The 27,553-nt window shown below is 37.4% G+C and overlaps 1 protein-coding gene across 2 annotated transcripts in view; it reads left to right on the top strand.

Moving 5' to 3' along the window:
* IL33 (interleukin 33) overlaps positions 1-27,163 on the top strand; it is a 34,067-nt gene extending 6,904 nt beyond the window's left edge. The window contains exons 2-8 of one of the 2 annotated variants that reach the window (XM_054519354.2): positions 10,955-11,056; positions 19,741-19,866; positions 20,408-20,533; positions 22,107-22,214; positions 22,775-22,825; positions 23,685-23,776; positions 25,203-27,163. In XM_054519354.2, coding sequence (XP_054375329.1) covers positions 10,966-11,056; positions 19,741-19,866; positions 20,408-20,533; positions 22,107-22,214; positions 22,775-22,825; positions 23,685-23,776; positions 25,203-25,403 — 795 coding nt within the window. In that variant the 5' untranslated portion in view covers positions 10,955-10,965 and the 3' untranslated portion in view covers positions 25,404-27,163. 2 annotated transcript variants of the gene reach the window in all.
* The last annotated feature ends 390 nt before the right edge of the window (positions 27,164-27,553 follow it).

The following is a 27,553-nucleotide window of genomic DNA, read 5'->3' as shown; positions in this document are numbered from 1 at the left end:
GAAGTCTGCTTAACAGTTGACTTTATGAGTAGAATGTTAACTGAAGATTGATTTTCTTTCTTTCAAGCTTTTTAATTAAGAAATATATCATACACATAAACTAATATATGGAATGCATATGTAAGTTCTGGAGAAAAATAATAAAACAAATACCTGTGTATTTATCATCCAGTTTAAAAAACAGAATATTCCTTATACCTCTGAAGGCTCCTCTGTGTCACTACCTAATTGCATCTCCTTTGGTTTCCCCCAGAGGTAACAACCAAGAATTTGTGTTTACTTTTCCTTTCTTTACTTTAGGATTTTATGAAGTTTGATTTTCAAAGTCTTGGCAAGTCATTTCATTTTGTCACTATTTGTCCCACAATGACTTAAGGCATGATTTACATGTATATGATATTCATAATCATTTTATAGACAAATTTATATATACAAAAATTTTTTGTAAACGAATGTAACTGATGTTTTACTGTTTTGCAAAAATAGAATAGCAATAACAGTACTATTACTGGTAATCTGCACTTTTTTTTTTTTAAAAGAGTACCTCTTGTTCTGATACAAAAGATTTTCAGTTTATTTTTTCTATTTTTTGATATATCATGTTTTCCTACCATATATAATATTATTTTCTTGATTTTTAGCACAGGAATTTACATATTCATGTTATACTAAAATTTTCTTTAAAACATAACATTATTTAAACATTAAAATGTTTAAACAATTCAACCATAAAGATATTAGTAATGCAATGTCCAGAATACATTAGTTGTTTGCCATTTCTTTAAAGGATTTAGAAAAAGTCAACGCAGATTATACTTATATGAAAAATAAAGATAATTTATATCACTTGATATACTTTTAGCTGCAACTGGGGAACACAGAACTGAACAAGGCTTAAAACTTAAGGACACTTTTTGCTTGCTTAATCAGAAGTTTAGTTGGGCAGTCTCAGATTTGGTGTCAAAAATCAAGGATATCATCAAGGACTCAGGGTCTTCCCACCCTTCTACTCTACCATCCTCAGAGCATCTGTGATCTCTCTTCATGGGAAAAGATGGTTGACCCAGCTCTGAGCATCAGATACTCAGAGGAGCCAAAGGAGTAGAAGCCGAGAAGTGCTTACTCCTCACATGCTCCTTATTTCAAGGAGAAAAATGTTCCCAGAAGTCCCGGGCCAACCCCTTCTCTTGGTCCTAAATTTTAGAGACTAAAGTCCTTCTTTCCCTATTTATATAAGCACTTAATTCATCCTTCAGAAACTCCTCTTGTTTTTCCTTGCTATTTCCTAAAGCTGCCTTCAGATGAAGGCTCCCAGAATCAATTCCAGTAGCATCTAGTGGCATATCTATGTAGTGGGAATAGAACTTAGGCACACTTTCACTGGCTCTAACTATATAACTGTAAAATCTGGAATAAATATCTTATTAATGTTTTATGTGTTTGAGAAATGTGCCATACCCAAATTAGCCTGCTTTTCTACAAAGGAACTAATTTAAAGATATATATTGCATTCTGTTTTGAAGGTGGGTATCAAAATCCAAAGCTTTGCCATCTGAAAATCTCATGCTTCTCTTTCAAAACAAACAGCAAATCAGCTGATAGGATTTAGAGTACTGCACAAAGAACTGTTCTTGTTAGCATTTGTAATTAAGTCATGCAAACCACTTTAGGCTTTAGAATCTGGGTACTATTCCCAGAATCAAAAGTGACTTAATAGGCAAGTTCTCATCCTTGGTTAAGCAATCTGTTTGATTGTATTGTTGCCAATTACAAATGCTCTCCTACTTTTTGGCATGTATTTGTGGTGAATTATGTATAGAAATCATTTTTCATGCATACATGCACACACATGCAATAGTATCTTTTCATGAACAAACAGGGTGATACATTTTGATATATTGGCATTACCTACCCTTGCAAATTCTTTTCCTTTGTGGATCTAAGGTATGAACTTTTCAGAAAGCAAACCAAGCCAGGTCCAAAGCAGTGAACTCAGGCAGAATAGATTTTTTTTTTTTTTACAGTTTTGTGAATTTATTTGATCTACTGACTCAGGTATATATAATAAATGCTGTGGCTTGGCACCTACCTTTCCCCTGTGTATTTCTCAGCAAAGCCTTTGTATATGCTGAGATTTGCACCCACCTCTTGTTACCCTCACCACCTTCTACAGACTGCTGTGCCAGAACTGATTTCCATGACTCAGATTTAATCATATTTTCTAAAACTTTCTCACACTACCCTCATACTGTGTTATAAGCTAGAAGGAAACAAATCAAGACTGCATCCTCTTACCCCCATCCAAAAAATGTGAGCAGTTTCATTGGTTCCTGGTGATGGGATATTGCCCTGTGTAAGAATGTATTCAAACAGTTATTAAATTCTATACATGAAACATAAGGAATCACCAAAAAGTTCCATGATAAACTGAAACTCTACTTTTCTTCACATTTTGTTTTTCTTTGTTGTTGCTGAATAAAGAAATGGCAGCAGGATAGAGGGAAGAGCAGTCACAACTATTGCTCTGTGAGTTGAGAGACCTGAGTTCTGGTCCTGGCTCCACCACATACCCATTTACTAGCTGTGTGACCTTGGGGAAGACCCTTCACCTGCTCCGAGTGGCACTTTCCTCATCTGTAAAATAAGGAGTTTTAGGCCACCTCTGCAGTTTTTAATAATGCTCAGTTGACTGCAACACGCACCTTGGTTCTGCAAATATCAAATGTTTATTTCACAGGTTCTAGGGCTACTCTAAGACTGTAAACTTCCATCCATATTGGACGGGTGATTTTTTTCCTCCTCCAAATAGTTTTATTGTCCTCAATGACTGACATTACAATCTTCTCTTTTCTTTTTCCTTTTGAAACAAGTTCTCACTCTGTCACCCAGGGGCTAGAGTGCAGTGATGTGATCACAGCTAACTATAGCCTGTACCTCCCTAGCTCAAGCGACCCTCCTACCTCATCCACCTGAGTAACTGGGACCATAGGCACATACCACCATGCACAGCTAATTTTTCCTTTTTACGTTCTGTAGAGATGAGGGCTCATTATGGTGCCCTGGCTGATCTCACTTTTTTTCTTTAATATTCTGCAATTTCATAACTAATATATCAAGATGTGGATTTTTCTTCTCTCTCTCTCTCTTTTTAGAGACAAGGTCTTGCTCTGTAACCCAGGCTGGAGTGCAGTGACATAATCCTAACTCACTGCAGCCTCAAACTCCTGGGCTCAAGCAATCCTCCCACCTCAGCCTCCCTACCAGCTGGGACTACAGGTGTGTGCCACCATACCTAGCTAATTTTTTTAATTATTATTTTTTTGTAGAGATGGGGTCTTGCTATGTTGCCCAGGCTAGTCTTAAAACTCCTGGTCTCAAGAGATCATCCCACCTCAGCTTCCAAAAGTGCTGGGAATATAAGGCTTGAGCCACCACCCCCAGCCCTTTCTTTCTTTCTATCTGCTTGAAATTCATTGAAACTCTTAGATCTAAGGATTAGGATCTTTCAACAATTCTGGAATGTTGTCAGCCATTATTTCTTTAAATGTTGTTCCATCTCTGTTCTAGCATCTCCTTCTACCATTCCAAATAGTTATAAAACTGTCTCATTTTTCTTCCAAGTCTTTTACTTGTTCCAAGTCTAAACTGGGAGTGAGACTTGGGTTTTAATCCTGACTCAGCCACTTGGTAACTGCATGACTTAGTGGAACAGAACAGGAATCTCTGGGGCCCTTACGCACACCAACCTGCAAGGACTCTATGAAGTACCTGTAGCACTCATCATTCCATCCCCTCCTCGTTAGTCCCACTAACATTGCCCTCATTAGGTCCTCACTGCTTTTTGCCTGGGGTATTTTAACTGGCCTCCTAACTATTTATTCTTCTTGCCTCCCTGTCCCTTCTTTCCTTCCTTCAGATGTTGCTTCACACAGACATAAAATTATATTCATAAAACACACTCTAGATGATGTTTCTCATTTGCTTTAGAAACTTTCAAAAGATTCGTGTTGTCCATAGGATAAAATTCAAACTCCTTATTGTAGCATTCATAGCCCTCTGCATTCTGGTCCCAACATAACATGTGAAACTTCACTTTGTCTGAACTGAATTTCAGATGTAGTTGGGGTATGTATTTGGAAGGAAAAAAAATCCCAAATGTATTCTTTTTTCACTATCTTTATTTTTTTCATTTTTGGAGACAAGAGTCTCACCAGGTGGTCCAGACTGGAGTATAGTGCTATCAGAGCTTACTACAACTTTAAACTTCTGGGCTCAGGTGATCCTCCCACCTCAGTCTCCCAAGTAGCTAAGACTGCATGTGCACACCACCAAGCCCAGCTAATTTTTAAAAATTTTTTCTGTAGAGACAGGGTCTCTTTATGTTGCCTAGGCTGGTCTTGAACTCCTGGCCTCAAGTGGTCCTCCTGCTTAGGCCTCCCAATGCACTGGGATTACAGGCGTGAGACACACACCGAGCCCTAACTTATTCTTTATACCAAAAGTAACATTGAGTCAATCAAAGATTTATGTATAAAATATTAAACATTAAAGTTTTAGATACTATCATAAGTAAATTTATTTATAATCTTGGAAGAGGAAAGGTATTTTGAAGCAGAACACAAAACCAGAAGTTCTCAAAGAAAACACTGATTATATTTTACCACATAATATTTGAAAACTTATGTATGGCCAAAAAATGCCATTAGCAAAATCTAAACATAAATGACACAGGGGAAAAAGTTGTAACACAAATCACAGACAAGGGTCTAATTTCTTAGTTTAGGTAGAGTCCTTAAAAATCAATAATTTATAGAAATTGACAATACACATTTTTTTAAAGATGCTCAATCTCACAAAATAAAGGAATAAAATTTAAACTATCAGATATTTTACACTCTTTAGAAAGGCAAACCTTTCAAAGGTAATGACACTCATTGTTGCTAGAAAGATGGAGAAAAGGGTACTCCCCTGGACTGTTGACAAAACCGTTAATTAATACAAGCTTTTGGAAGTCAATTCATTAATATCTGTCAAGCTATAAGATACATGTACCCTCTGATCCAGCAATTCCACTACTAGGAGTTTATGCTACCAATAAACTTACAAATATTTTCAAAGAATCACAACACACACTCACACACACCCACACCCATACACCCATACACACACACACAACACACACAAAACTGTCAGTTGCAACACTAGCAATATTAGAAAACAAAAACAAAAATAAAATCTGGAAACAGCCAGTGTTAATCAATAAAACACTCGTTAAGATATATTTCTATGATTGAATGCTATTTATAATGTTACTTGTAAAAGAATGTTTCTAATATGTGAAAATATTTATGATATAGTGTTAATTGGAAAATGGAAAAAACAGCTTAAAATATATTTGCAGTATGATTCTATTTTTTAAATAAAAGAGATGTGTATAATTTTTTACATAGAAAAAAGAATGTCAGGATCTACCACACATACACTTTCCTGTCATTTACATATTTTCTAAGTGCACATATATCTTTTTTATAATCAGAAAAAAATTACTTTAAATGTTTTCAACTTTCTGTAGAAAAGAGAAAGGAAATTAAACAATCTGTGTCCTTCTATATTATATGTTATGCAATAAACATTACCTAGAGCCTATATTGTAAAGATTTTATAAAAGTTAATGATTAACTAAGTGTAACTCTTTGACAGTGCTACAGCTAGGCCGGGTGCAGTGGCTCACGCCTGTAACCCCAGCACTTTGGGAGGCTGGGGCAGGAGGATCACTTGAGGTCAGGAGTTCAGGACCAGCCTGGCCAACATGGTGAAACCCTATCTCCACTAAAAATACAAAAAAATTAGCCAGGTGTGGTGGCACACACCTTGTAGTCCCAGCTACTTGGGAGGCTGAGACAGAAGAATTGCTTGAATCTGGGAGGTGGAGGCTGCAGTGAGCCGAGATCGTGCCACTGCACTCCAGCCTGGGCAGCAGAGCAAGACTCTGCCTCAAAAAATAAATAAATAAATAAAATGAAAGTGCTACAGCTAAAATAATCTCTGTTTAGGATCTGACGGTAGGAAAAAGATAAGCTCCCACACGTTCTATGCATTTAAGTAGCTCCATCTGCATTGCCTCATACATCAAATGCTGTCATCCAATGTTGCTTAATCCATGTGTGTGTGTCTATATAAGTAGAACTGAGATGTAACTGCCTTAAATACTACAATTGCTGACTACAGGAAACCTCATCATCTGAGACCAGCACTTTATAAATTAGGTGAGTGTCATAACCAGTGTGCAGGGATATTTGCTGTATATCATTGGGAATAGCAGCAAAAAAGAACAAGTGATGTTCCTATTGCCATATGTTCTGAAATATTTCTGATATAAAAATAGGAGAGTAATGAGTCAATTTTAGTCTGAAAAAAAATGGTGAAAAGAGTGATCAAGGCAAAGAATTTGCAGGTTATTTGAAGAAAATACTTTTTCAGAATAGGATTTGAAAATATTTCCTGACTATGCTTTTGACTTATCGTGTGGTTCTATAAAGGGTGTTGACTTTCTCTGTGTCAATGACTCCATTGTAAATGTGGTATTTTCAGCTTCTCTATCTTGCTCAATTATGCAAGCTAATACTAGTTTACGGCAAAGTTCTTCCAAGTGCGTTCTCTCAAACTAGTCCATGAGGGTGATAAGAGGGGAGAAAAAGGTTATGAGATCAAATAACTACTGAAAACAATAGTTAAACAAAGGTACCCATGAGTCTTCAATAAAGGACTATCAACACCTTCTCTATGCTAACATGAGTCTGACTCTCCTAGAGATAGAATGTAGATTGGAACATTTCCCATATTTATTTGAAAATGTAACTTTTTATTAAAATATTCTAAGATTATAAAAAAAGAAAAAGTAACTTTTTTTAATGACAAGGAATTGTTTTTTCTAGGATATAAGTATCCTTGGGTAGAAGAGAAAACAAACAACATCAAGGCAATGCAGTTTTTATGTTAGTAAAGTGTTACTTCATTATCTACTGTGTGCAGGTTACTATTTAAACTATTTTATGTACAACTTAAAATACAACTACAATTGGGTTCCCTATCTTATTATTCCAAATGTGTGATTACAAATTAACAACCATATTCAGAAACTCATTATTTCAAAGAAGTTGGACAACTGCTTTGTGTATAAGAAAGGCTGAGTGTTTGGAGTTAAATTCCCAGTTCTGATTATTTTCTTCCTGTTTTGAGGAGGAAAGGGAGAAAGAATGGAGGGAGACAGGATAGGGAAGTACTGGAATCAAGATGGAAGTCAGGAGGCTAGATTCTGTTCCTGGTTCTGTTTCATAATCCTGAGCAAGGCACTTAATCTTCAGAGTTTCAGTCTACTCATCTGTAAAGTTAGGGGCTTGGTAAAATCATATGTAAGATCCTCTGCTTCTACACATTCTTGACCAACAAAGGTAGGAGAATCAGAGGAAGAAAATAAAAGTTGATGTGAAGTCTTCAAGCTGTGTAAGCACAACATTTACTCCCATGGCAAGACTGAGGGACAGAATAGGTAGTCTTCAACTGGCTCACCACTGAGGATTTTGCACATGGGACTGGATGTAAATAGGTGGCAAGCACATAATGTTATAGCAGTTCTACCTAGACAAGATCATCTGGAGTTTCAGCCTCCAGAGGTTTGTCCAGGGACAAAATGAGGGTGCCTAAAGTTTACCTTCTAACGAGTCCTCTAACCCAAGAACTCAATGCTCTTCTTTTAACTGCCAGAAGAGATTATTCATATGAAGTTCATAAGAGATTTAAGTTGTAACCACTGCTGGGATAATTTGGTTTGTTTGTTTGTAGTGTGGCAAAACCAGAGGCCAATACTTAAAAAGAAGAAGCAATAATTATTGATAGAATTGCAGGCAATGTCAGAGAGTTTAAGACTGGAGAAGAAGTCCTGCTCCCTCCACAAACCACAGCACAGTGTTATACCCTGATGTTGAAGCCAGATTGCAGAACCATACTAAGAGAATATGGAATTTTCTGCAATTTATGATACAGAACTCCATATTTTTTCAGTATGATACAGTGACCCAGCTTCATCATCAAGGTATCACGTCGATTGATGTCCCTTGCTTGAATCAAGTATTAAATTGGGGGTTGCAAGATGGTGATTTGTCTGATTCTGAGACAGAAAGAAGAAAGAAACCAGCTAGGCAAATAGGGCAAAGTCCTCGGTAGAACTTCTCTTCTAACAAAGAGCAGCCTGAGAGATCAAGCCGCAAACATAGATAAGGAAGCAAGCTCCAGCACAAAAGAGTGCCTTCTGTGTAATCAGCAAATTTCAAATTTCATATACATTCAGTTGGCCTCAGTGAACACATTCCTTTCCTTCTTTGGATATATTCAAATAAGGAAGCTTGCTCAGGAGGGCATGCTTGGAACATGCCTACAGCTACACAGATAAGGGGAGTTACACTGAGCTAGGCATGTCCACAATGGAGGATTCTATCCCCAACACGTGCACAGTAAGGGAAGTCAAACAACATGAAGTAACTTAGGCTATGAGCCTACATGCACACTGGAAGGACAGCATGGGGGTTGTCAGGAATTCATGCCTTCTGCAAATGACACACCTAGTCCTAACCAGTTTTTCACACCTTATGCAAATAAAGTACCCCCTCCCCACTAGCTCATTTATAAAAACCCTTGTATTCCACTATAGAACAGAAACACTTTTTCAGGACCCCTCTCTGCAGCAGAGAGCTTTCTCTCCTTCTTTCATTTATTAAACTTCTGCTCTAACCTCACCCTTGGTGTGTCCACCTTCCTTGATTTCCCCAGTCGTGAGACCAAGAACTCCGGGTGGCACCCCAGACAATGAGGCCTATTTCAATGCTATCATTCCTTCTGTAATGACTAGACCCCTCCCTATTCATTCAATTCCTGAGAAATGCTATGAACTTGTGGGTTTCTTTAAATGCTTTATAGTCAATTACCACCATTATTCTTTTTGATCCTCAAATTGTGTCAAGTTTGGCCAGCAGGAGATTCTTCCCAGTGGCTCGTGAATATGCTTCTGACACAGCCTCACTAGTTTTTTAGTGACTCTGCTTTCTGGCACAACAGGATGTTCCATGTTCACCACTACTTTACCAGCTCCAGATCTGGAGCAGCTGTTCCTTTCAGTGGAGACAGTATTAAGAAACTAAGATATGGGCACACCGATATTACTGACTCAAATTTAACATTCCATAGGTTTTCTCATGACTTCTTTTATGTTTGTATCTCCTTTCCCCTACAGTCAAAACCATGTAACATAATATATCTACTTATTTCCTCTATACTAAAGTATAACAAAACAGTCTCAGAACTGCAGTAGCAGTATTTCCACTATCTACAAAAAGAGTCAAACTTTGTAAAATAGTTGAAGAGATTTATTCTGAGCCAAATATGAGTGGCCATGGCCTGTGACAAAGCCCTCAGGAGATCCTGAGAACATGTGCTCAAAGTGATTGGTGTGCAGCTTGGTTTTATGCATTTTAGGGAGACATGAGACTTCTATCAAATACATTTAAGAAGTACATTCATTTGGTCCAGAAAGGTGGGAAAACTTGAAGTGGGGGGTGGAGGGGTTCAGCTGGGAGATGGGTAAGGGATAAAAGACTACAGTCAACTGGGATCAATAAAAAGTAATGTCTGAGTTAAAATAAAGGGTTGTGGAAACCAAAGTTCTTATTCGCAGAGGAAGCCTTCAGGTTGTAGGCTTCAGAGAGAATAGATTATAAAATGTCAATTCTAACACAGTGTTATTTGTATATCTGAACATATCTAAACACAGAAAAAGTAAAGTAAAAATATGGTATGAAGATTAAAAAATGGTACACTTGTATTGGGCAATTAAACATGAATGGAGCTTGCAGGATTGGAAAATGAGTCTAGGTGAGTCAATAAGTAGTGAGTGAATGTGAAGGCGTAGGTCATTACTGAGCATGACTATAGACTTTATTATCACTGTACACTTAGGCTACACTAAATTTATTTAAAATTGTTTCCTTTTTCCATAATAAATTAGCCTTGCTTACTATAACTTTTTTACTTTATAAACTTTTAATTTTTTAAATGTTTTGACTCTTGTAATAACACTTAGCTTAAAATACAAACATCATACAGCTGTACAAAAATTTCTTCCTTTATATCCTTATTCTATAAGCTTTTTTTAATTTGAAAAATTTTTAATTTTAATTTTTTACTTTTTATGCTTTTTCCTTAAAATCTAAGACACAAACACACACACCCTAGTCTAGGCCTACACAGGGTCAGGATCATTAATATCACTGTCTTTCACTTCCATATCTTGTCCTACTGGAAGTTCTTCAGGGGAAATAACATGCATGGAGCTGCCATTTCCTATAACAATGTCTTCTTCTGGAATACCTTTTTGACAGAACTGCCTGAGGCTGCTTTACAATTAACTTTTTTTATAAGTAGAAGGAACAAAATCTACAATAATGTTAAAAAGTATAGTATAGCAAATAGATAAACCAGTAACACAGTCATGTGTTACCAAGTATTATATACTACACATGATTGTATGTGCTATACTTTTATACAACTGGCAGTGCAGTGGGTTTGTTTACACCACCGTCACCACAAACACGCAAGTGATGAATTGTTCTAGGATGTTACGATGGCTACAACAGCACCAGGTGATAAGAATTTATCAGCTCCATTATAATCTTGTGAGACCACCATTGTATATGTGCAATCCATTGACCAAAGCCTCATTATGCGGTGCAGAGTACCATATCCCAGCATGAATGCATAGTTAGAATACTATGTTCAAACTTTACTGAAATAATTATTTCCTCCATAAGGTTATGTTACCAATTTGGTAGTGAGCTAGCCACAGTTGTTTCCATTTGTTTTTAAGTTGAGACAGATGAACTAATATTATATTTTAATCCAACAGAATACTGAAAAATGAAGCCTAAAATGAAGTATTCAACCAACAAAATTTCCACAGCAAAGTGGAAGAACACAGCAAGCAAAGCTTTGTGTTTCAAGCTGGGAAGTAAGGACTTAAGTATCTCTGAATGTTTTACACATTATTTTTATCTATTATCAAATATTTACTACTCCAATGTTTATACATGCTATCTTATCAAAATCTACTAAGAATACAAGAACTAAAATAAAAAGGGATGACACATAAGGGTATAATACAGCAGACTGGTTTTGAACTGACTATATATAGCCAACTTTGGCATATTTGATACATCACCGGGCAGGAATAGCTGAGATAATCTGAACCTGTGAATAGTGATAAACTTAATTATAGCCTTTTATATCAACCATTTTTTGCTCCACACACCTCCTGCTGCCAAACCCCCAAAACCTTTTCCCTGATAAACTAGCAAAATTTTAAGCGGGTCCACTTTTATTCAACAAATATTCATTAAGACCTTTGGTGGTATTAGGAATGTGGTCTTAACTTGCGACTACTGATGAAGAAGAGAATAACAGATGAAGATATTTTAATAATCATCTTAGTCAATTTGTGTTGCCATAAAAATATACCTGAAGCTGGGTAATTTAACCCTTTTCCCATTTAGAAAAAAAAGTGCAGCATGCTGCCAGTGCTTATTTAATTTTACATAAACATCTCTTTGAAGCTGAAGCAAATCTGATTTTCAATGCAAAAATAGAATATAAAAACTGTTCTTGGAGTTATTTCTAAACAGAACTACCATCAGCATTGTCTATTTCAGAAAAAATGAGATTCACCAAATGAAACTTCTGCAAGCAACTAACTGTTCAAGAAGTGTTCAAGAATGTTAACATCACATGTAGGAATGCTACATTTTCTAGGATTTGACATTTTCAGCGATCGAGAATTACTATATTTTATAAATGAAAATACCACTACTAAAAACAGAATGCTATAAATAGAATGATGTCTTTTGTTTCCAAACTTGATATACTAGAGAGATCTAAAAATAATAATAAAAGCGAGATCTTTAGTGGCAAAGTTATCTTAAACACTGCAGTTGTAAGCGCTGCCAGTAATTATTCTCTGGGCAAATGAGAAAGGGTTAAAAACAAAAGAGGTTTATTTGGCTTACAGTTCTGCAGGCTGTACAAGAAGCATGGTGCTAGCATCTGCTTCTGATGAGGGCTTCAGGCTACTTCCACTCTTGATGGAAAGGGAAGGGAAATCAGTACATGCAGAGGTCACATAGGGGGAGAATAGGGGGAGAACAGAAGCAGGAGAAAGAGGAGAGGAAGGACCAACCTTTTTTCAACAACCATCTTGCAAACTAAGAGTGAGAATTCGTTCTTGTGAGAATGGCACCAAGCTGTTCATGAGTGGTCCGCCCCATGATCCAAATACCTCCCACTAGGCCGCACCTCCAACAATGGGGATCAAATTTCAACAGGAGACTTGGTGGGACCAAACCAATCAAAGCCAAACCATAGAAATAAAGCAGAACCAACAAATGATGCTCAAGTCTATCTAGCTGCAAACTTGGAGTTTGTAATAAGATAGAAGGTAAGTAAAGTCAGGTGGCAGCTATAGCTCTGAGATTAAAGGGCTGTATAACTCTTTGATCCTTAAAATTATCTGTCCTAGGAAAGAAGCATGCAAATTTATTTATTTATTTATTTTCTGTTGAGGCAGTCTCACTTTGTCTCCCAGGCTGAAGTGCAGTGGTGCCATCTCATCTCACTAAAACCTCTGCCTCCTGGTTCAAGCAATTCTCCTGTCTCAGCCTCCCAAGTAGCTGGAATTACATGCACACACCACCATACCTGGCTAATTTTTTGTATTTTTAGTAGAGATGGGGTTTCACCAGCTTGGCCAGGCTGGTCTTGAACTCCTGGCCTCAAGTGATCCACCCGCCTCAGCCTCCCAAAGTGCTGGGATTACAGGCACGAACCACTGCACTTGGCCAGGAAGCATGCAATTTTAGGATCTGTTTTTCATATGGGAGCAGTAACACAAAAGTAAGTTAATGGAGCCTTGGTGAACTGGAAAGAAAATGGAGGATAAGGAATGATGGTGGGGACTGGCATAACCTTGTCCTTCATGCTCCTTTCTATTTCTCTGTACATCATCTGTACAGTAGAAGAGAAAGCAGAGTTAATATCATTTCTGTCTCATTCTGTTTTCCCTGAGTCTCTGGCCCACCCACACTGTTCTTTGGTGACCAGGGAAATCACTAATTTGACTGTGGTTTCTGAACAACCAGGAAATCACAGCTAAACTAATCCTTTTACTTGTAGCTGAGTCAAAATGCTCTCTGTAGAAACAGTGACTCAGTGACTTTGCATCCCTAAATTGCCTCTCAATAAAAAATGCATTTTCTTTGTACCTCAGGAAATATGGGCTCTTTATAGACACTGGAATGAGGGAGTGGGCTACAGTTTACGCCAGAGTTGGTGGTATTGATACAAAAGTTAAAATGTAACCCCTCCTTTAAGGGAACAGTGGCCCTAACTACTTACCTATACCATTTAGAGGACAGTGATAAAAATAATCTCAAACTCATTTGTATGGCTTTACAAATACATCACATTATTTTAATTGTCGCTTAGCAGATCTTCCTTTCCAATAATATTGGCTCAGTTAAATATTGTACTCCCTTCTTATTTGCAGGGAATATGTACCAAGACACCCAAAAGATGCCTAAAATAATGGATAGTAATGAACCCTATATATACTATGTTTTTTCCTACAGATACATACCCATGATAATGTTCAATTTATAAGTTAGGCACAATGAGAGATTAACAATAACTAATAAAAAAGTAGAGCAATTAGAACAACACACAGTTATGAAAATAATGTGAATGTCCGCTCCCTCTCTCAAAATATCTTATTGTATTTCACTGTGGGTAACTGAAATCATGGAAAGTAAACCCACAGATGGGGGCAAGCAGGATAGAGCTACTGCACTAAAACTGTGATTATTTAAACAATCCTGGTGAAAACTTTGACAGATATCTCTGGGGTATGTGACAGGTGTAAACTGCTTCTCAACTCAAAATGCAAGATATGTCATATCTTGTTTTTCTAAATAAGCTTCTGCTCTAAGATCCCAAGACACAAGGCAAGAAAGCACATTTAATTCCTTCTCTTGAGCTACCAGGATCTAACACAAGCCACAGTTCACAATGCCACAAAACTTAGTAGCCAACCACTGCAGGTATCCCCACAGTCAGTCCCACATTGTGGTCACCCCCAGGGCATTTTGCCTCTAATGCCAACAGGGTACAGGACTTCATGACCTGGAGGAAAGCCTCTCACAACCCTTCCCTTCCCAGTTTCCAGGAAGCTACTTCCCAGGGTCAGGCTTTTCTCTTCTCCTACTTTCTTTCCCCCACATCCATCAACACTTTCTCTTCCCTAAAAATCCAGCCGTCTTCATTCATGGATCTAGCCAGAGGTCACAATATGGGAGCCTTGGGATAGATCCATCCAGCAGGAGTATTTTATTAGGATTGAACACTGTTATTGATATTTTCTAATTGAGTCAATTTTTTAAAAATAGGATATTTTTAATGAAAATCTAAATGTATATAGTTTCTCTAAAAAAATCCAAAGATCTAGAAACACTGGGTCCATATCTTGCATGGCAATAGTTGGCTAGAACTGAGTAGAGATCAACCCCTTTAGTTTGAGTCTATCCATAGAAGATCTGTTACAGTAAAGGAGATTTGACTTTATCCTGTAGACAGTAGGGAAACATTGAAAATGTTGAACTGAGGAATGATACAATATTTTTACTTTACAGAGATCACATTGGTGAAGTGTGATGGTAGTAGTGTGATGATAAAGTGAGGAGGCAAGAGTAGAAACAGAAACTGGTTAGAAGTCTACTGCATTAATCTAAGGGACTAATGATGAAGGCGTGACCTAAGACAACAGAATAGAGAGGACGGACTAGATTTCAGATATGTTCAGAAGGTGAAATCAAAAAGACTTAATGACAGATTGAATGAATTGTAAGAATGGAAAGAAGGAAAAATAAATTATTCTCAGCTTTTTGATTTAAGAATTGGGTAGAGGCCAGGCATGGTGGCTCACGCCTGTAATCCCAGCACTTTGGGAGGCTGAGGAGGGTGGATCATGAGGTCAAGAGATTGAGACCATCCTGGCTAACACAGTGAAACCCCGTCTCTACTAAAAAATACAAAAAATTGGCTGGGCATGGTGGCGGGCGCCTGTAGTCCCAGCCACTCGGGAGGCTGAGGCAGGAGAATGGCATGAACCTGGGAGGCGGAGCTTGCAGTGAGCCGAGATCACGCCACTGCACTCCAGGCTGGGTGACAGAGCAAGACTCTGTCTCCAAAAAAAAAAAAAAAAAAAAAAGAATTGGGTGGATAATGTTAGATAGTTGTACTGTTTCTCAAGATAGTGAATTCAGGAGAAATGTATTGGGGGTAGAAAAAGATAAAGACATTTTTTATTATAAGTACTGCCATGGTTTGAATGTCCCCTCCAAAACTCATGTTGAAATTTAATTACCATTGTGATAGTATTAAGAGGTGGAACCGGCTGGGTGAGGTGGCTTATGCCTGTAATCCCAGCACTTTGGGAGGCCAAGGCGGGTGGATCACGAGGTCAAGAGATTGAGACCATCCTTGCCGACATGGTGAAACCCCGTCTCTACTAAAAATATAAAAATTAGCTGGGCACGGTGGCACACACCTGTAGTCCCAGCTACTCAGGAGGCTGAGGCAGGAGAATCGCTGGAACCCAGGAGGCAGAGGTTGCAGTGAGCCAAGATTGTACCACTGCACTCCAGCCTGACAACAGAGTGAGGCTCCATCTCAAAAAAATAAAAATAAAAAAAAAAGAGAGGTGGGACTTTTACGGGGTGATTAGATTATAAGGGCTCTGCCCTCATTAATGGATTAATGCCATTGTCATGGGAGTGGGTTAGTTATTGCAGGATTGGGTTTCTGATAAAAATGATGAAGTTCAGTCCCCATCCTTTCTTTGCCTCATGTGCACTCTCACCATGTGTGATGCCTTCCACCATGTGATGACACAGCAAGAAGGCCCTCACCAGCTACAGCCCCTCAATCTTGGACTTCCCAACCTCCAAAACCAGACACCAAATAAAACTCTTTTCTTTATAAATTACCCAGTCCATGGTATTCTGTTATGGCAGCAGAAAAGAGACTAAGACCAGTGTATTTTAGTTTAAGGTAGCTGCAGGTCACCCAGGTAGAGATATCCAGAATTCAGAAGATATACACAGAAAGAGACAGTGATGCTTTGAAGTAGCTGGGTCAAAATGACTTGTGGAGAAAGAAAAACAGCTAGAAAGCTCAGGAAAAAGACCAAAGATAGAGTTACAGTTTGGGGAGTCATCAGCCTCTAAAAAGGTGATTGAAGTCATTGGAGCAAGCATGATTGCCCAGGAGGAAAGTTTAAGAGTGAGAGAAGAAGAAAAAGTCAAAACCCTGAGGAACACCAACATTTATGAGCAGACAGTAGAGGGATAACTAACAGAGACAAGGTGCACTAGTCAGAGAGAAACAAGAAGAACCTAGGGAAACTGGTGACATGGCATAAGGAAAGAGGGGTTCAAAGAAAGAAGTGGTCCTGAGAGTCCAATGCCACAGACAGGTCAAGGGTAGTAAGCAGTAAGAAGACACCTTGGTAAAATCCGTGCTCGGGGAAGAAACTGAAGATGGAGTGATTCACCTCTGTGGTTTCTATCAGCCATAATCTGGTTCTCTGAGTGGCAGAATTATAGAAAGATTTCCAGGGCCTTTCCTATTTACTCACAAGAAATCCCTGAGGGATTCATGCTGCTGTTATGATTAAATTAGCTATGGGATTTTTCTTAAAATTGATACTAAGCCATTGCCCTCAGGGAGCAGGCAGGATAGAGACATGGAAAGTGGTAACAGCCCTTATATACATTTGAGCTGGCTCTTTGACCCCAGTGGAATGCTCTCTCCTGCAAAGTCCGCATGTCCATGCCAGCTTTGCACTTTCCTCTCCAGAACACAACCCTCACACTTTCAGCTTCCCAAAACACCAAAGCATATGTTCTTCAAAATTCTCCTGATGCCAAGTGTTTTCAATACTTCAAATGTAGTAACCCCCATCCTTGAACTATAACCAGTGCTTGTCCTACTAGATGCTAGCCCCCACACCTACATCTTTAACTTTCTTCTTATCTCCTAAAGATTTCCACATCTTCAGTACTTCCTCAGTATTGTGACCCTCACTTTTAACTACCCAAGACTGATAATCCTGTTCCCCCCAGAGTCCACACTCAGTATTAGGCATGCCTATCACGTTCCCATGTGATGCTGACTAAAATATAAAGAATATAAGGAGTGAGCATTCTTTCAGTTATCATATTATGCCTTTTAGCTCTGAAAAGACAATGTGGTATAGTTGCTATGGTTTGAATGTTTCCACCAAAACTCATGCTAAAATTTAATCACCATTGTAACAGTGTTGAGAGGTCGGACCTTTTTTTCTTTTCTTTTCTTTTTTTTCTTTTCTTTTTTTTTTTTTTTTTTTTGAGACAGAGTCTCGCTCTGTTGCCAGGGTGGAGTGCAGTGGCACTATCTTAGCTCACTGCAACCTCCGGAGAGGTCGGATCTTTAAGATGTAATTAGGTCATGAGAACTCCACCATCATGAACAGATTACTGCTGTTATCATGGGAGTGGTTTGGTTATCAGGAGATTGGGTTTGTTATAAAAGTGAGTTCTCCGGATTTCCTCTCTGACTTACGTACTCACTGCTGCCTTCCACCATCAGATGATCCTCACCAGATGCCAGCACAATATTCTTGGATTTGCCTGCCTCTAGAAGTGTAAGAAATAAATTTCTATCTTTTTTTTCTTTTTTTAGAGACAGGGTCGCACTCTGTCACCCAGGCTGGAGTGCAGTGGCATGATTATAGCTCACTACAGCCTCAAACTCCCAGGCTCAAGCAATCCTTTGGTCTCAGCCTCCCAAGTTGCTGAGACTACAGGAGCAGGCCACCATGCCCAGCTATTTTTTTTTTTTAATTTTTTGTAGAGACAGTCTTATTGTGTTGCCCAGGCTGGTCTTGAATGCCTAGCCTCAAGCGATTTTCTTGCCTCAGCCTCCCAAAGTGCTGGGATTACAGGTGTGAGCCACAGCACTTGGCCAACAAATTTCTTTGCTTTATAAATTACCAAGTCTATGGTATTCTGTGATAGTAGCAGAAAATGAATTAATACAACAGTCAGTAAAGTATTGTATTAAATTACTTGTCAGGAGAATAAGTACAATGCTGGCTCTGGCACTAGTTTTCTTTATGAATTATCTTTGTAAGTGTAAAAGCACTAAAATATAAATACAAGATACCACAGTTGATATTTCTGAATTGAGAATCAATGGTAGAGAGTTCTAGAGTGGGTATGAATATAATTAAGTGGTCTTCCCTTATTAAATCAATTGAAGATAGTTAAAGGTACCTACTCATCTGAATTGGAAGCAAGATGTGGATTAATTCAAAATAATAGCTAATAAAAGCTTTTCCACTTATCTTTAAAAAGCATTATTTTAGGAAGGCAAATCCTCTGGAGAATTTTTTCAATTCATAAAATGAATCCCAGAGTCACAAATAATTATTTTATTTTCTGAATTACTGTGACTAATTGAAATTTGACTTCATTGTATAAATTGCTTGATAATTCATTTACTACATAATGTTAAAAATTGAGATCCTATGACTCATGTGTTACAATTTTCTTTTCTACCTGATTCTGAAAGACTTTTTATGATTTTCCAAGCAGCAAATTTAATTTTCTTTTTGAGACTTAGATTTTTCTTTAGCAAAATGAAATAATTACTGAATTAACTTTTTTACTTTGACTGATTTAATTTGAATTTGCATTTTGTTAGTCCCTCAAATTGTAGTGTAGCATTTTCTTAGATGGCGGTAAGTGGATGGTGGTGGAAAGAATAGGTTTGATTTTAGACACACTTCAGTCACAACTTCTTGCCAGCCCTGTAATCTTGGGCAAGTGTCAGGATTCCTGAGAGCCTCAGATTACGATCTGTAAAATGGGGACAATATGCCTATCTTGCAAGATTATTATGAAGAATTAAATGGAGACATACGTAAAATCATTAGCACAGTGTTTGGCCCACTGTAGACACTTAGTAAATGGTAGTTATTTTAATATCAGTAACCTTTGTAGACTTCAGCAATCCCTCCAAAATTATTAAAAGTGTATTCTAGACAAGGAGAAAAGATTGCACATTTCATATGAGTAAAAGATCCCCCTCAATTAGGCAAAGGTTGATATATGTTGGATACAGGTTCACACTCCCTCATATGGAATTCTGAAAACCAAAATTTTTTTCTAAAGACCTAAAGTTTTTCAGAACTTATTTGACAGCAAAATATGACATAAACTCATTTCTTAGTTAACTCCTGATGTGAACTAACATGAGGTCTTTATATCACTTTGTGTAAATTTTCCTATGTTTCAATATAAAATTAACTAATTTTGATTATGGGGTGCTGCCCCCATCTCTTCTTGGGTGCTACATATATGCAGTATATGCTCTATATTACAATCCTAAAATATGAAAAACTCTGAATTTTGAAACACAGCTGAGTTAAGGATTTCTGATAAGATACTGTGAACCTGTACTTGCTTTCTTGGTCTGCTACACTCAGGATTTATAAAAGGATAAAGATGAATGGAATGAAATAGTCTCACAAGTTTTTCAATTGTCTAGAATCCCAACAGAAGGCCAAAGAAGCTTGCCACGTGTACTTTATGAAGCTCCGCTCTGGCCTTATGATAAAAAAAGAGGCCTGTTACTTTAGGAGAGAAACCACCAAAAGGCCTTCGCTGAAAACAGGTAAGGGGAACCGTACATTCTCTGGCAATAGTGATAAGTATCTATTTGCCTTCACTTACCACATCTAAATATGCAATTATTTTTCCTCACTCCAAGGTTCCTTTTGGAAAATATTAAGAATGATGAACTGGTTTTTAGCTATTTTTAAAAGGGCATATAAAGAATTTTCAATAGCATGAGAGAAATGATTATGTTATAATGTTAAGTGAAAACAAAAGATACACAACTATGTGTAAATATGTTTACAATATTTTTAAGTGATTTTTTTAATTTAAAGGAAATAGGTTTAAGTGTTAATAGTGCTTGCCTTTTGGGTGTTGAGACTGTGGGTGACTAGTTTTCTTCCTCCTGATCTCTAATGAGTGTGCTTCTACTGGGGAATAAGCGTGCCAAGAGGTATCAATCCCTTTGGACCATGCAGTGGCCAAAGCCCTGGAGTCAATCACTACTCTCAGCAAGCAGCCTTAACTGGGAATCCTCAAAGGGGTGTTTGTGCAGAGTGGGGATTGATGGTCCATCCCTAATCCCATCTGGTCTGCAGATAGAAAGCACAAAAGACATCTGGTACTTGCTGCCTGTCAACAGCAGTCTACTGTGGAGTCCTTTGCCTTTGGTATATCAGGGGTCCAGAAATATACTAGAGCACTTCATGATTCAAGTATCACAGGTATGACTGGTTACAGGGGTGATGTGGGAGTGAGGAGGGAGGTATGACACAGGACCCTGGAAAGTGCTACTCCAGGTAGCAGTTCCAAGTCTGTGTCTTTAACGTGTACCAGAAACTTCTGCCCATTTGCAGCTGATGTACCCATCTAATAGTATCCAAAGTAGGCGCAAGGTAGCTGTTCTAATAATGCACATGCATTCTCTAGTTAGCACTCCACCAGTATTTTGAAATACTTGCTATGGATTGGAATCCCATGGTCATTAGTTTTGGTGAAAATATGTTATCTTTTGGGAAAAAATCACATTTCCCCCCCAAATTTCAACATTTTGACCATGAAAGAAAAGAGCTATTATATTTTTAAATATAATTCTAACACTTTATACATTTTAGGTAGTAGTTAAGTTGGTTTTAAATTTTATCACGTCCTTGTATAAGGTTCCAAGTTGATGATGACTTCAAGAAGTGAAGAGATCATCATTAAAACAAAAACTTGGCCAGGTGTGGTGGCTCACACCTGTAATCCCAGCACTTTGGGAGGCCGAGGTTGATGGATCACCTGGGGTCAGGAGTTCAACAACAGCCTGGCCAACATGGTGAAACCCTGTCTCTACTAAAAATACAAAAATTTGTCAGTTGTGGTGGTGTGTACCCATAATCCCAGCTACCTGTGAGGCTGAGGCACAAGAATTGCTTGAACCCTGACAGAGGTTGTAGTGAGCTGAGATCATGCCAGGGCACTCTCGCCTGGGCAACAAGAGTGGCTGTCTCAGGGAAAAAAAAAAAAAAAAAACTTTACCTGGAAATTGCATTTGCCATTTCAAGCATTATTCCTGCTATAAATGTCCTAAATTCTCAGAAGCAACACTGAAGTTTCTCATTAAGTATTTCTAAATCATTTACTTTAGAAGTTCATGTACAAATTCAGTATGTAACATTCTCCTTAATATTTTGTATACTATTTTTTTCCAGGCCCCATCTAAGTAGTCCCTAAATCTGCTCCAGTTTACCTCAGCAGGCTATAAAAATATTATCATTTTCTATGGGTATTTTGACATTTTTTAAAAGTTGGGAACACTGCACTAAGTGTCCCTGTTATTTAGCCAGAGGAGAGAACAGGGCTTATATCCGCATTCTCCAGGACTGTCAGAAACTTCTGGGTAACTCCATACTTTATAGATGAACATTTATTTATCCATGTGTATCAAAATACAGTCCCTTCTTTACCACAGTCCCCAGACCAAGTGGTATCATGAAGTGAAGGTTTCCTCAAGCAATGTCTGTTGCTTTCCATTTTCTTTTTCCCCACCAAACCCTCCCATAAGCACACTCACATGGCCTCCCAGGGCCTTCATGCAGGACACTAGCACCTTTAATCCCATTCAAGGGTCACATCTCAGCCTTTTAGCTATGTAAAACTTGTATCAAAGGCTTTCATCTAGCCAACAGTGACATACAAAATGCAACTCAAATTGCAAAAATGTTTTTTGAGGGAGCATTTTTTTAAAAGGTTGCCAAAAGAATTGTGCCTGACAAATTTTTGAATTCTTAACAACAGGAATTTCACCTATTACAGAATATCTTGCTTCTCTAAGCACATACAATGATCAATCCGTTACTTTTGCTTTGGAGGATGAAAGTTATGAGATATATGTTGAAGACTTGAAAAAAGATGAAAAGAAAGGTAGATTATTTTCTTTTTCTATAATGATGTAATAATGACTAATAAAAGTAAAACATTTTAATAAATCTACCAAACTTTAAACAATGGATTAACTTAGACATGGCAAACAGGTCATGCTGTGTGCTAACTCTAATGCATTGGCAGTGGGTGCCTGAATCCACTTCTATGTCAAGATGGATTCAGAAGCTTTGTCAGGTTCATCGGAGAAGAATGCTGACATTGAAATGCAGTATCTGTCGTGAAAGATGGAAAGAGGGGCCACATGTATTTGCTGTCTCTAAATTATCCACTAGATCTTTCTAGCCTTATTAGTATCACCAAAGTACAACCTTTATGCCACTGCTATGAAAAATATTTTAAATATTTTAATAACAACTATATTGGAGAATTCATCAGAGCATATTCGTGCATTTTTGAGACCTTTCTCAAAACCACAAAAGATTTGCTTTTATTGATATATAATAAAAGGGGAGGATATTTTCTGATGTTATGTATGTGTTGGAACTGAAAACTTAACAAAATTATGTCTCACCAGAGGGATTTTTTGCATTCTCTTTCAGATAAGGTGTTACTGAGTTACTATGAGTCTCAACGCCCCTCAAGTGAATCAGGTAATTTGGAGGGCTGGGTAGCTATAGTGTTTGAATTCTTAACTATGGGGTAAAGATAAATCCAAAAAAATCCTTTTTGCCCCATAGGAAAAAAGATAGTCTCAGAAGGTTATCTCCAACCTAAGCTCATGGTAAAACCTTAGATTCTCAGAGGATGCATTCTCATCCATTTTACAGCTTAATTGTTAGGATAAAGTTTTGGCTACACTCAATACAGATCCAAAACAAGAGTGGTTTATGCTAGATAAAACTTTCTGTCTTAGCCAGGGCTGGAATGGCTCAACAAGTTGTCCAGGGAACCCATCTCCTTCTATCTTGTGGTTCTGCCAACATCTACATGGTTTAAGAGTACTTGGGAGCATGACAATGTGTGGTCAGCAGGACAGAGAAAAACAGATGCATGCATTCTATTTCCCTTTAAGGGTACAACCTAGAAGTTGCACCTAACACTTCCTCTTATCTCACATTGGTCAGAACTCAGTTGTATTACTACACTTAGCCATAAGAAGGCAAGCTGGGGAATGTTCTATTACTATCCCAAAAGAGGAATGAATATTGGGGGACACTATGAGTGGCTTTACATGCAGACAGGAAAGCTGATGCCCAGAGAAGTACCCATTAGGGTCACAACTCTCCAATTAAAAAGCATATAAGAAAACTAATTTCTCTCCGGTTTATAAGTACCCTCTACTTATCAGTGCCTCTTGAATTTGGGTACAAATACTTCTAAGATAACTGTTAGTGAATGAAGTAATTATTTTACGTAACATCTTAGACTCTTCTCCTGGGTGTTGAATTCATTTAAATAAAGATGAGTTACAGTTCTTAACTTTATCATTTATACTTTCTTAATTGTAAGGTGATGGTGTTGATGGTAAGATGTTAATGGTAACCCTGAGTCCTACAAAAGACTTCTGGTTGCATGCCAACAACAAGGAGCACTCTGTGGAGGTAAAAAAAAATTTATCTATATCTATATCTATCTATATATATATATATGATTACAGAACTGTCATGAATGACTCCACCAACTTGTGTAGATTTGGGAGTTGGGGTATTTTGCAGGATTTTTTTGTGTGCTGTTGTATATAAAGCACAATCACTTACTACAAATGACTTGCTTCTAGAGTAAGGAAGGGAGGAAAGTGGCATGTATGGCTTTGCTATTGAAAGTCTGCTCTCCGCCAGCAGCAGAGCATCACCTGGGAGCCTGTTAGAAATGCAGGACTCCAAGCCCCCCAGAAATAAATCAGAATCAGCATATTTTAATAAATCTCCAGGAAATTCATATGTGCCTTAAAGTTTTAGAAGCACTGTTACATAGAGTGATCTCAAATCCTTTCTATTTGGCTTTAGGAACTACTATGTTCCTCTAGGAAACATTTCTTTGTATAATATCGTTTTCTTAAACAAATACAAAAAAAAAAAATTTTCCATTCTGAGCCTGCTTAAGGGAGAGTCATAAGCGTTTCCATGTGCCAAGATTTACAAATAACCTAACATCTACATTCTGAACATAGAATTAATTGCATATTCTTCTTTAGTTAGCAAATGGCATTATTACGTTGGTCATGATGTGTAATTATAACTATTTTGACAAACAAGCCAAAGGTAGAGGCATGGAAGAAAACAGAAGAGAGCATAATATAGAAGATAAATTATATAAATACACAAAATTATAAAGCTAACTAACACAGCCATGTAAGGCCTTATTAACATAAATAGTGGATAGTAACCAGCATCTTCCTAAGCAAAACATTCCTAAACATATATAATCTAGTGTTTGGCATGTATAACTACTCAATAATAGAGCTACTTAGACTGAGCTCTATTATATAGCAAGCACTGGGCTAAATGTTTTACAAATATTATTTTATTTAATACTCACAGTAACTCTACAATGGAGTTGTTGTATTGGTCAACTGTTGCTATGTAACAAACCATCCCAAAACTTAGTGCCTCAAAATAATAATAATTTATATTTACTCATGTCTGTAGATATTTTGAGGATTGACTGATCTAGAAAACTGGTTAGACTAAAAAAATGAGGCTTGAGAGAGAAAGCAGCATGCCCAAGGTCTCAGAGATAGTACATGTCAAAAGAAGGGTACAAATCCAGAACTGTTGCATCCAGATCCAATCACCCTAATCCATACTGCCTCTCTATGTTGACTATCAGTGAATTAAATCAAATCCACCCCCCACCCCTCTGGCCCTCTACTTACTTCTCCCCCTCTTCCCTCCACAACTCACTAAGCAAGCTTACTAGAAATATCAAGTTATAAATAAGTATTCCCCTTAGTTTCCAATACAGGCAGGTAAAGTTGACTCTGAACTTCCCGTTCACATATGGATTGCTTTCTTCTTGTTTCCTCAGCTCCATAAGTGTGAAAAACCACTGGCAGACCAGGCCTTCTTTGTCCTTCATAATAGGCCCTCCAACTGTGTTTCATTTGAATGCAAGACTGATCCTGGAGTGTTTATAGGTGTAAAAGATAATCATCTTGCTCTGATTGAAGTAGACTCTTCTGAGAATTTGGGTACTGAAAATATCTTGTTTAAGCTCTCTGAAACTTAGTTGATGGAAACCTGTGGGTCTTGGGTTGAGTACCCAAATGCTACCACTGGAGAAGGAATGAGAGATAAAGAAAGAGGCAGGTGACATCTAAGGGAAATGAAGAGTGCTTAGCATGTGTGGAATGTTTTCCTTATTATGTATAAAAATATTTTTTCTAATCCTCCAGTTATTCTTTTATTTCCCTCTGTATAACTGCATATTCAATACAAGTATCAGTATATTAAATAGGGTATTGGTAAAGAAACTGTCAACATTCTAAACAGATACAGTCTGACCTTTACTTTTCTCTAGTTTCAGTCTAGAAAGAACTTCATATTTAGAGCTAAGGCCACTGAGGAGAGAAAGAGCCATAACTTAAGTCTCTCTGTAGACAGGGATCCATTTTAAAGAGCTACTTAGAGAAATAATTTTCCTCAGTTCCAAACGATAGGCTCAAACACTAGAGCTGCTAGTAAAAAGAAGACCAGATGCTTCACAGAATTATCATTTTTTCAACTGGAATAAAACACCAGGTTTGTTTGTAGATGTCTTAGGCAACACTCAGAGCAGCTCTCCCTTACTGTCAGGGGATACAGAACTTCAAAGGCCCACATGGCAAGCCAGGTAACATAAATGTGTGAAAAAGTAAAGATAATTGAAAAATTAAGAAAAATAAATCCAGTATTTGTAAAGTGAATAACTTCATTTCTAATTGTTTAATTTTTAAAATTCTGATTTTTATATACTGAGTTTAAGCAAGGCATTCTTACATGAGGAAGTAAAGTAAATTTTAGTTCAGACATAAAATTTCACTTATTAGGAATATGTAACATGCTAAAACTTTTTTTTTTTTAAAGAGTACTGAGTCACAACATGTTTTAGAGCATCCAAGTACCATATAATCCAACTACCATGGTAAGGCCAGAAAACTTCTAACCTACCAGAGCCTAGATGAGATACCGAATTAACATTAAAATTTCAGTAACTGACTGTCCCTCATGTCCATGGCCTACCATCCCTTCTGACCCTGGCTTCCAGGGACCTATATCTTTTAATACTCACTGTCACATTGGGCAAAGTTGCTTCTAATCCTTGTTTCCCATGTGCACAAGTCTTTTTGTATTCCAGCTTCCTGATAACACTGATTACTGTGGAATATTCATTTGACATCTGTCTCTTTTCATTTCTTTTAACTACCATGCCCTTGATATATCTTTTGCACCCGCTGAACTTCATTTCTGTATCACCTGACCTCTGGATGCCAAAACTTTTATTCTGCTTTGTCTGTTGTAGAATTTTAGATAAAGCTATTAATGGCAATTTTTTTTGCTAAACATCTTTGTTTTTTACGCTCACTAGGGTAATGAAATTTATACTCAACCATATAATAACATTTTTTAACTACTAAAGGAGTAGTTTTCATTTTAAAGTGTTAGCAATTTCTATTACAACTTTTCTTAGACTTAACACTTATGATAAATGACTAACATAGTAACAGAATCTTTATGAAATATGACCTTTTCTGAAAGTACATACTTTTAAATTTCTACTTTATTGAGACCTATTAGATGTAAGTGCTGGTAGAATATAAGATAAAAGAGGCTGAGAATTACCATATAAGGGTACTACAACTGTAAAACAATTTATCTTTGTTTCATTATTTTGTCAATAATTGTTACCAAAGAGATAAAAATAAAAGCAGAATGTATATCATCCTATCTGAAAAACACTAATTATTGACATGTACATCTGTACAATAAACTTAAAATTATTAAATAATCAAATACACCTACTACATTGTTTATATTATTGAATAAAGTATATTTTCCAAATGTATGTGAGACTATAATGATTTTATCATATGATAACTCAATATTCTGAAATTCCTTTTTTTTATTACACTTTAAGTTCTAGGGTACATGTGCACCACATGCAGGTTTGTTACATAAGTATACATGTGCCATGTTGGTATGCTGCACCCATTAACTCATCATTTACATTGGGTATATCTCCTACTGTTATCCCTCTCCCCTACCACCACCCCACGACAGGCCCTGGTGTGTGGTGTTCCCCACCCTGTGTCCAAGTGTTCTCAGTGTTCAATTCTCACCTATAAGTGAGAATATGTGGTGTTTGGTTTTGTGTCCGTGCGATACTTTGTTCAGAATGAT

Source organism: Pongo abelii, chromosome 13, assembly GCF_028885655.2.
Source record: "Pongo abelii isolate AG06213 chromosome 13, NHGRI_mPonAbe1-v2.0_pri, whole genome shotgun sequence".
Taxonomy (NCBI): domain Eukaryota; kingdom Metazoa; phylum Chordata; class Mammalia; order Primates; family Hominidae; genus Pongo; species Pongo abelii.
The sequence above is the reverse complement of the archived record's forward strand: the minus strand, read 5'-3'. Positions and strand labels throughout refer to the sequence as shown.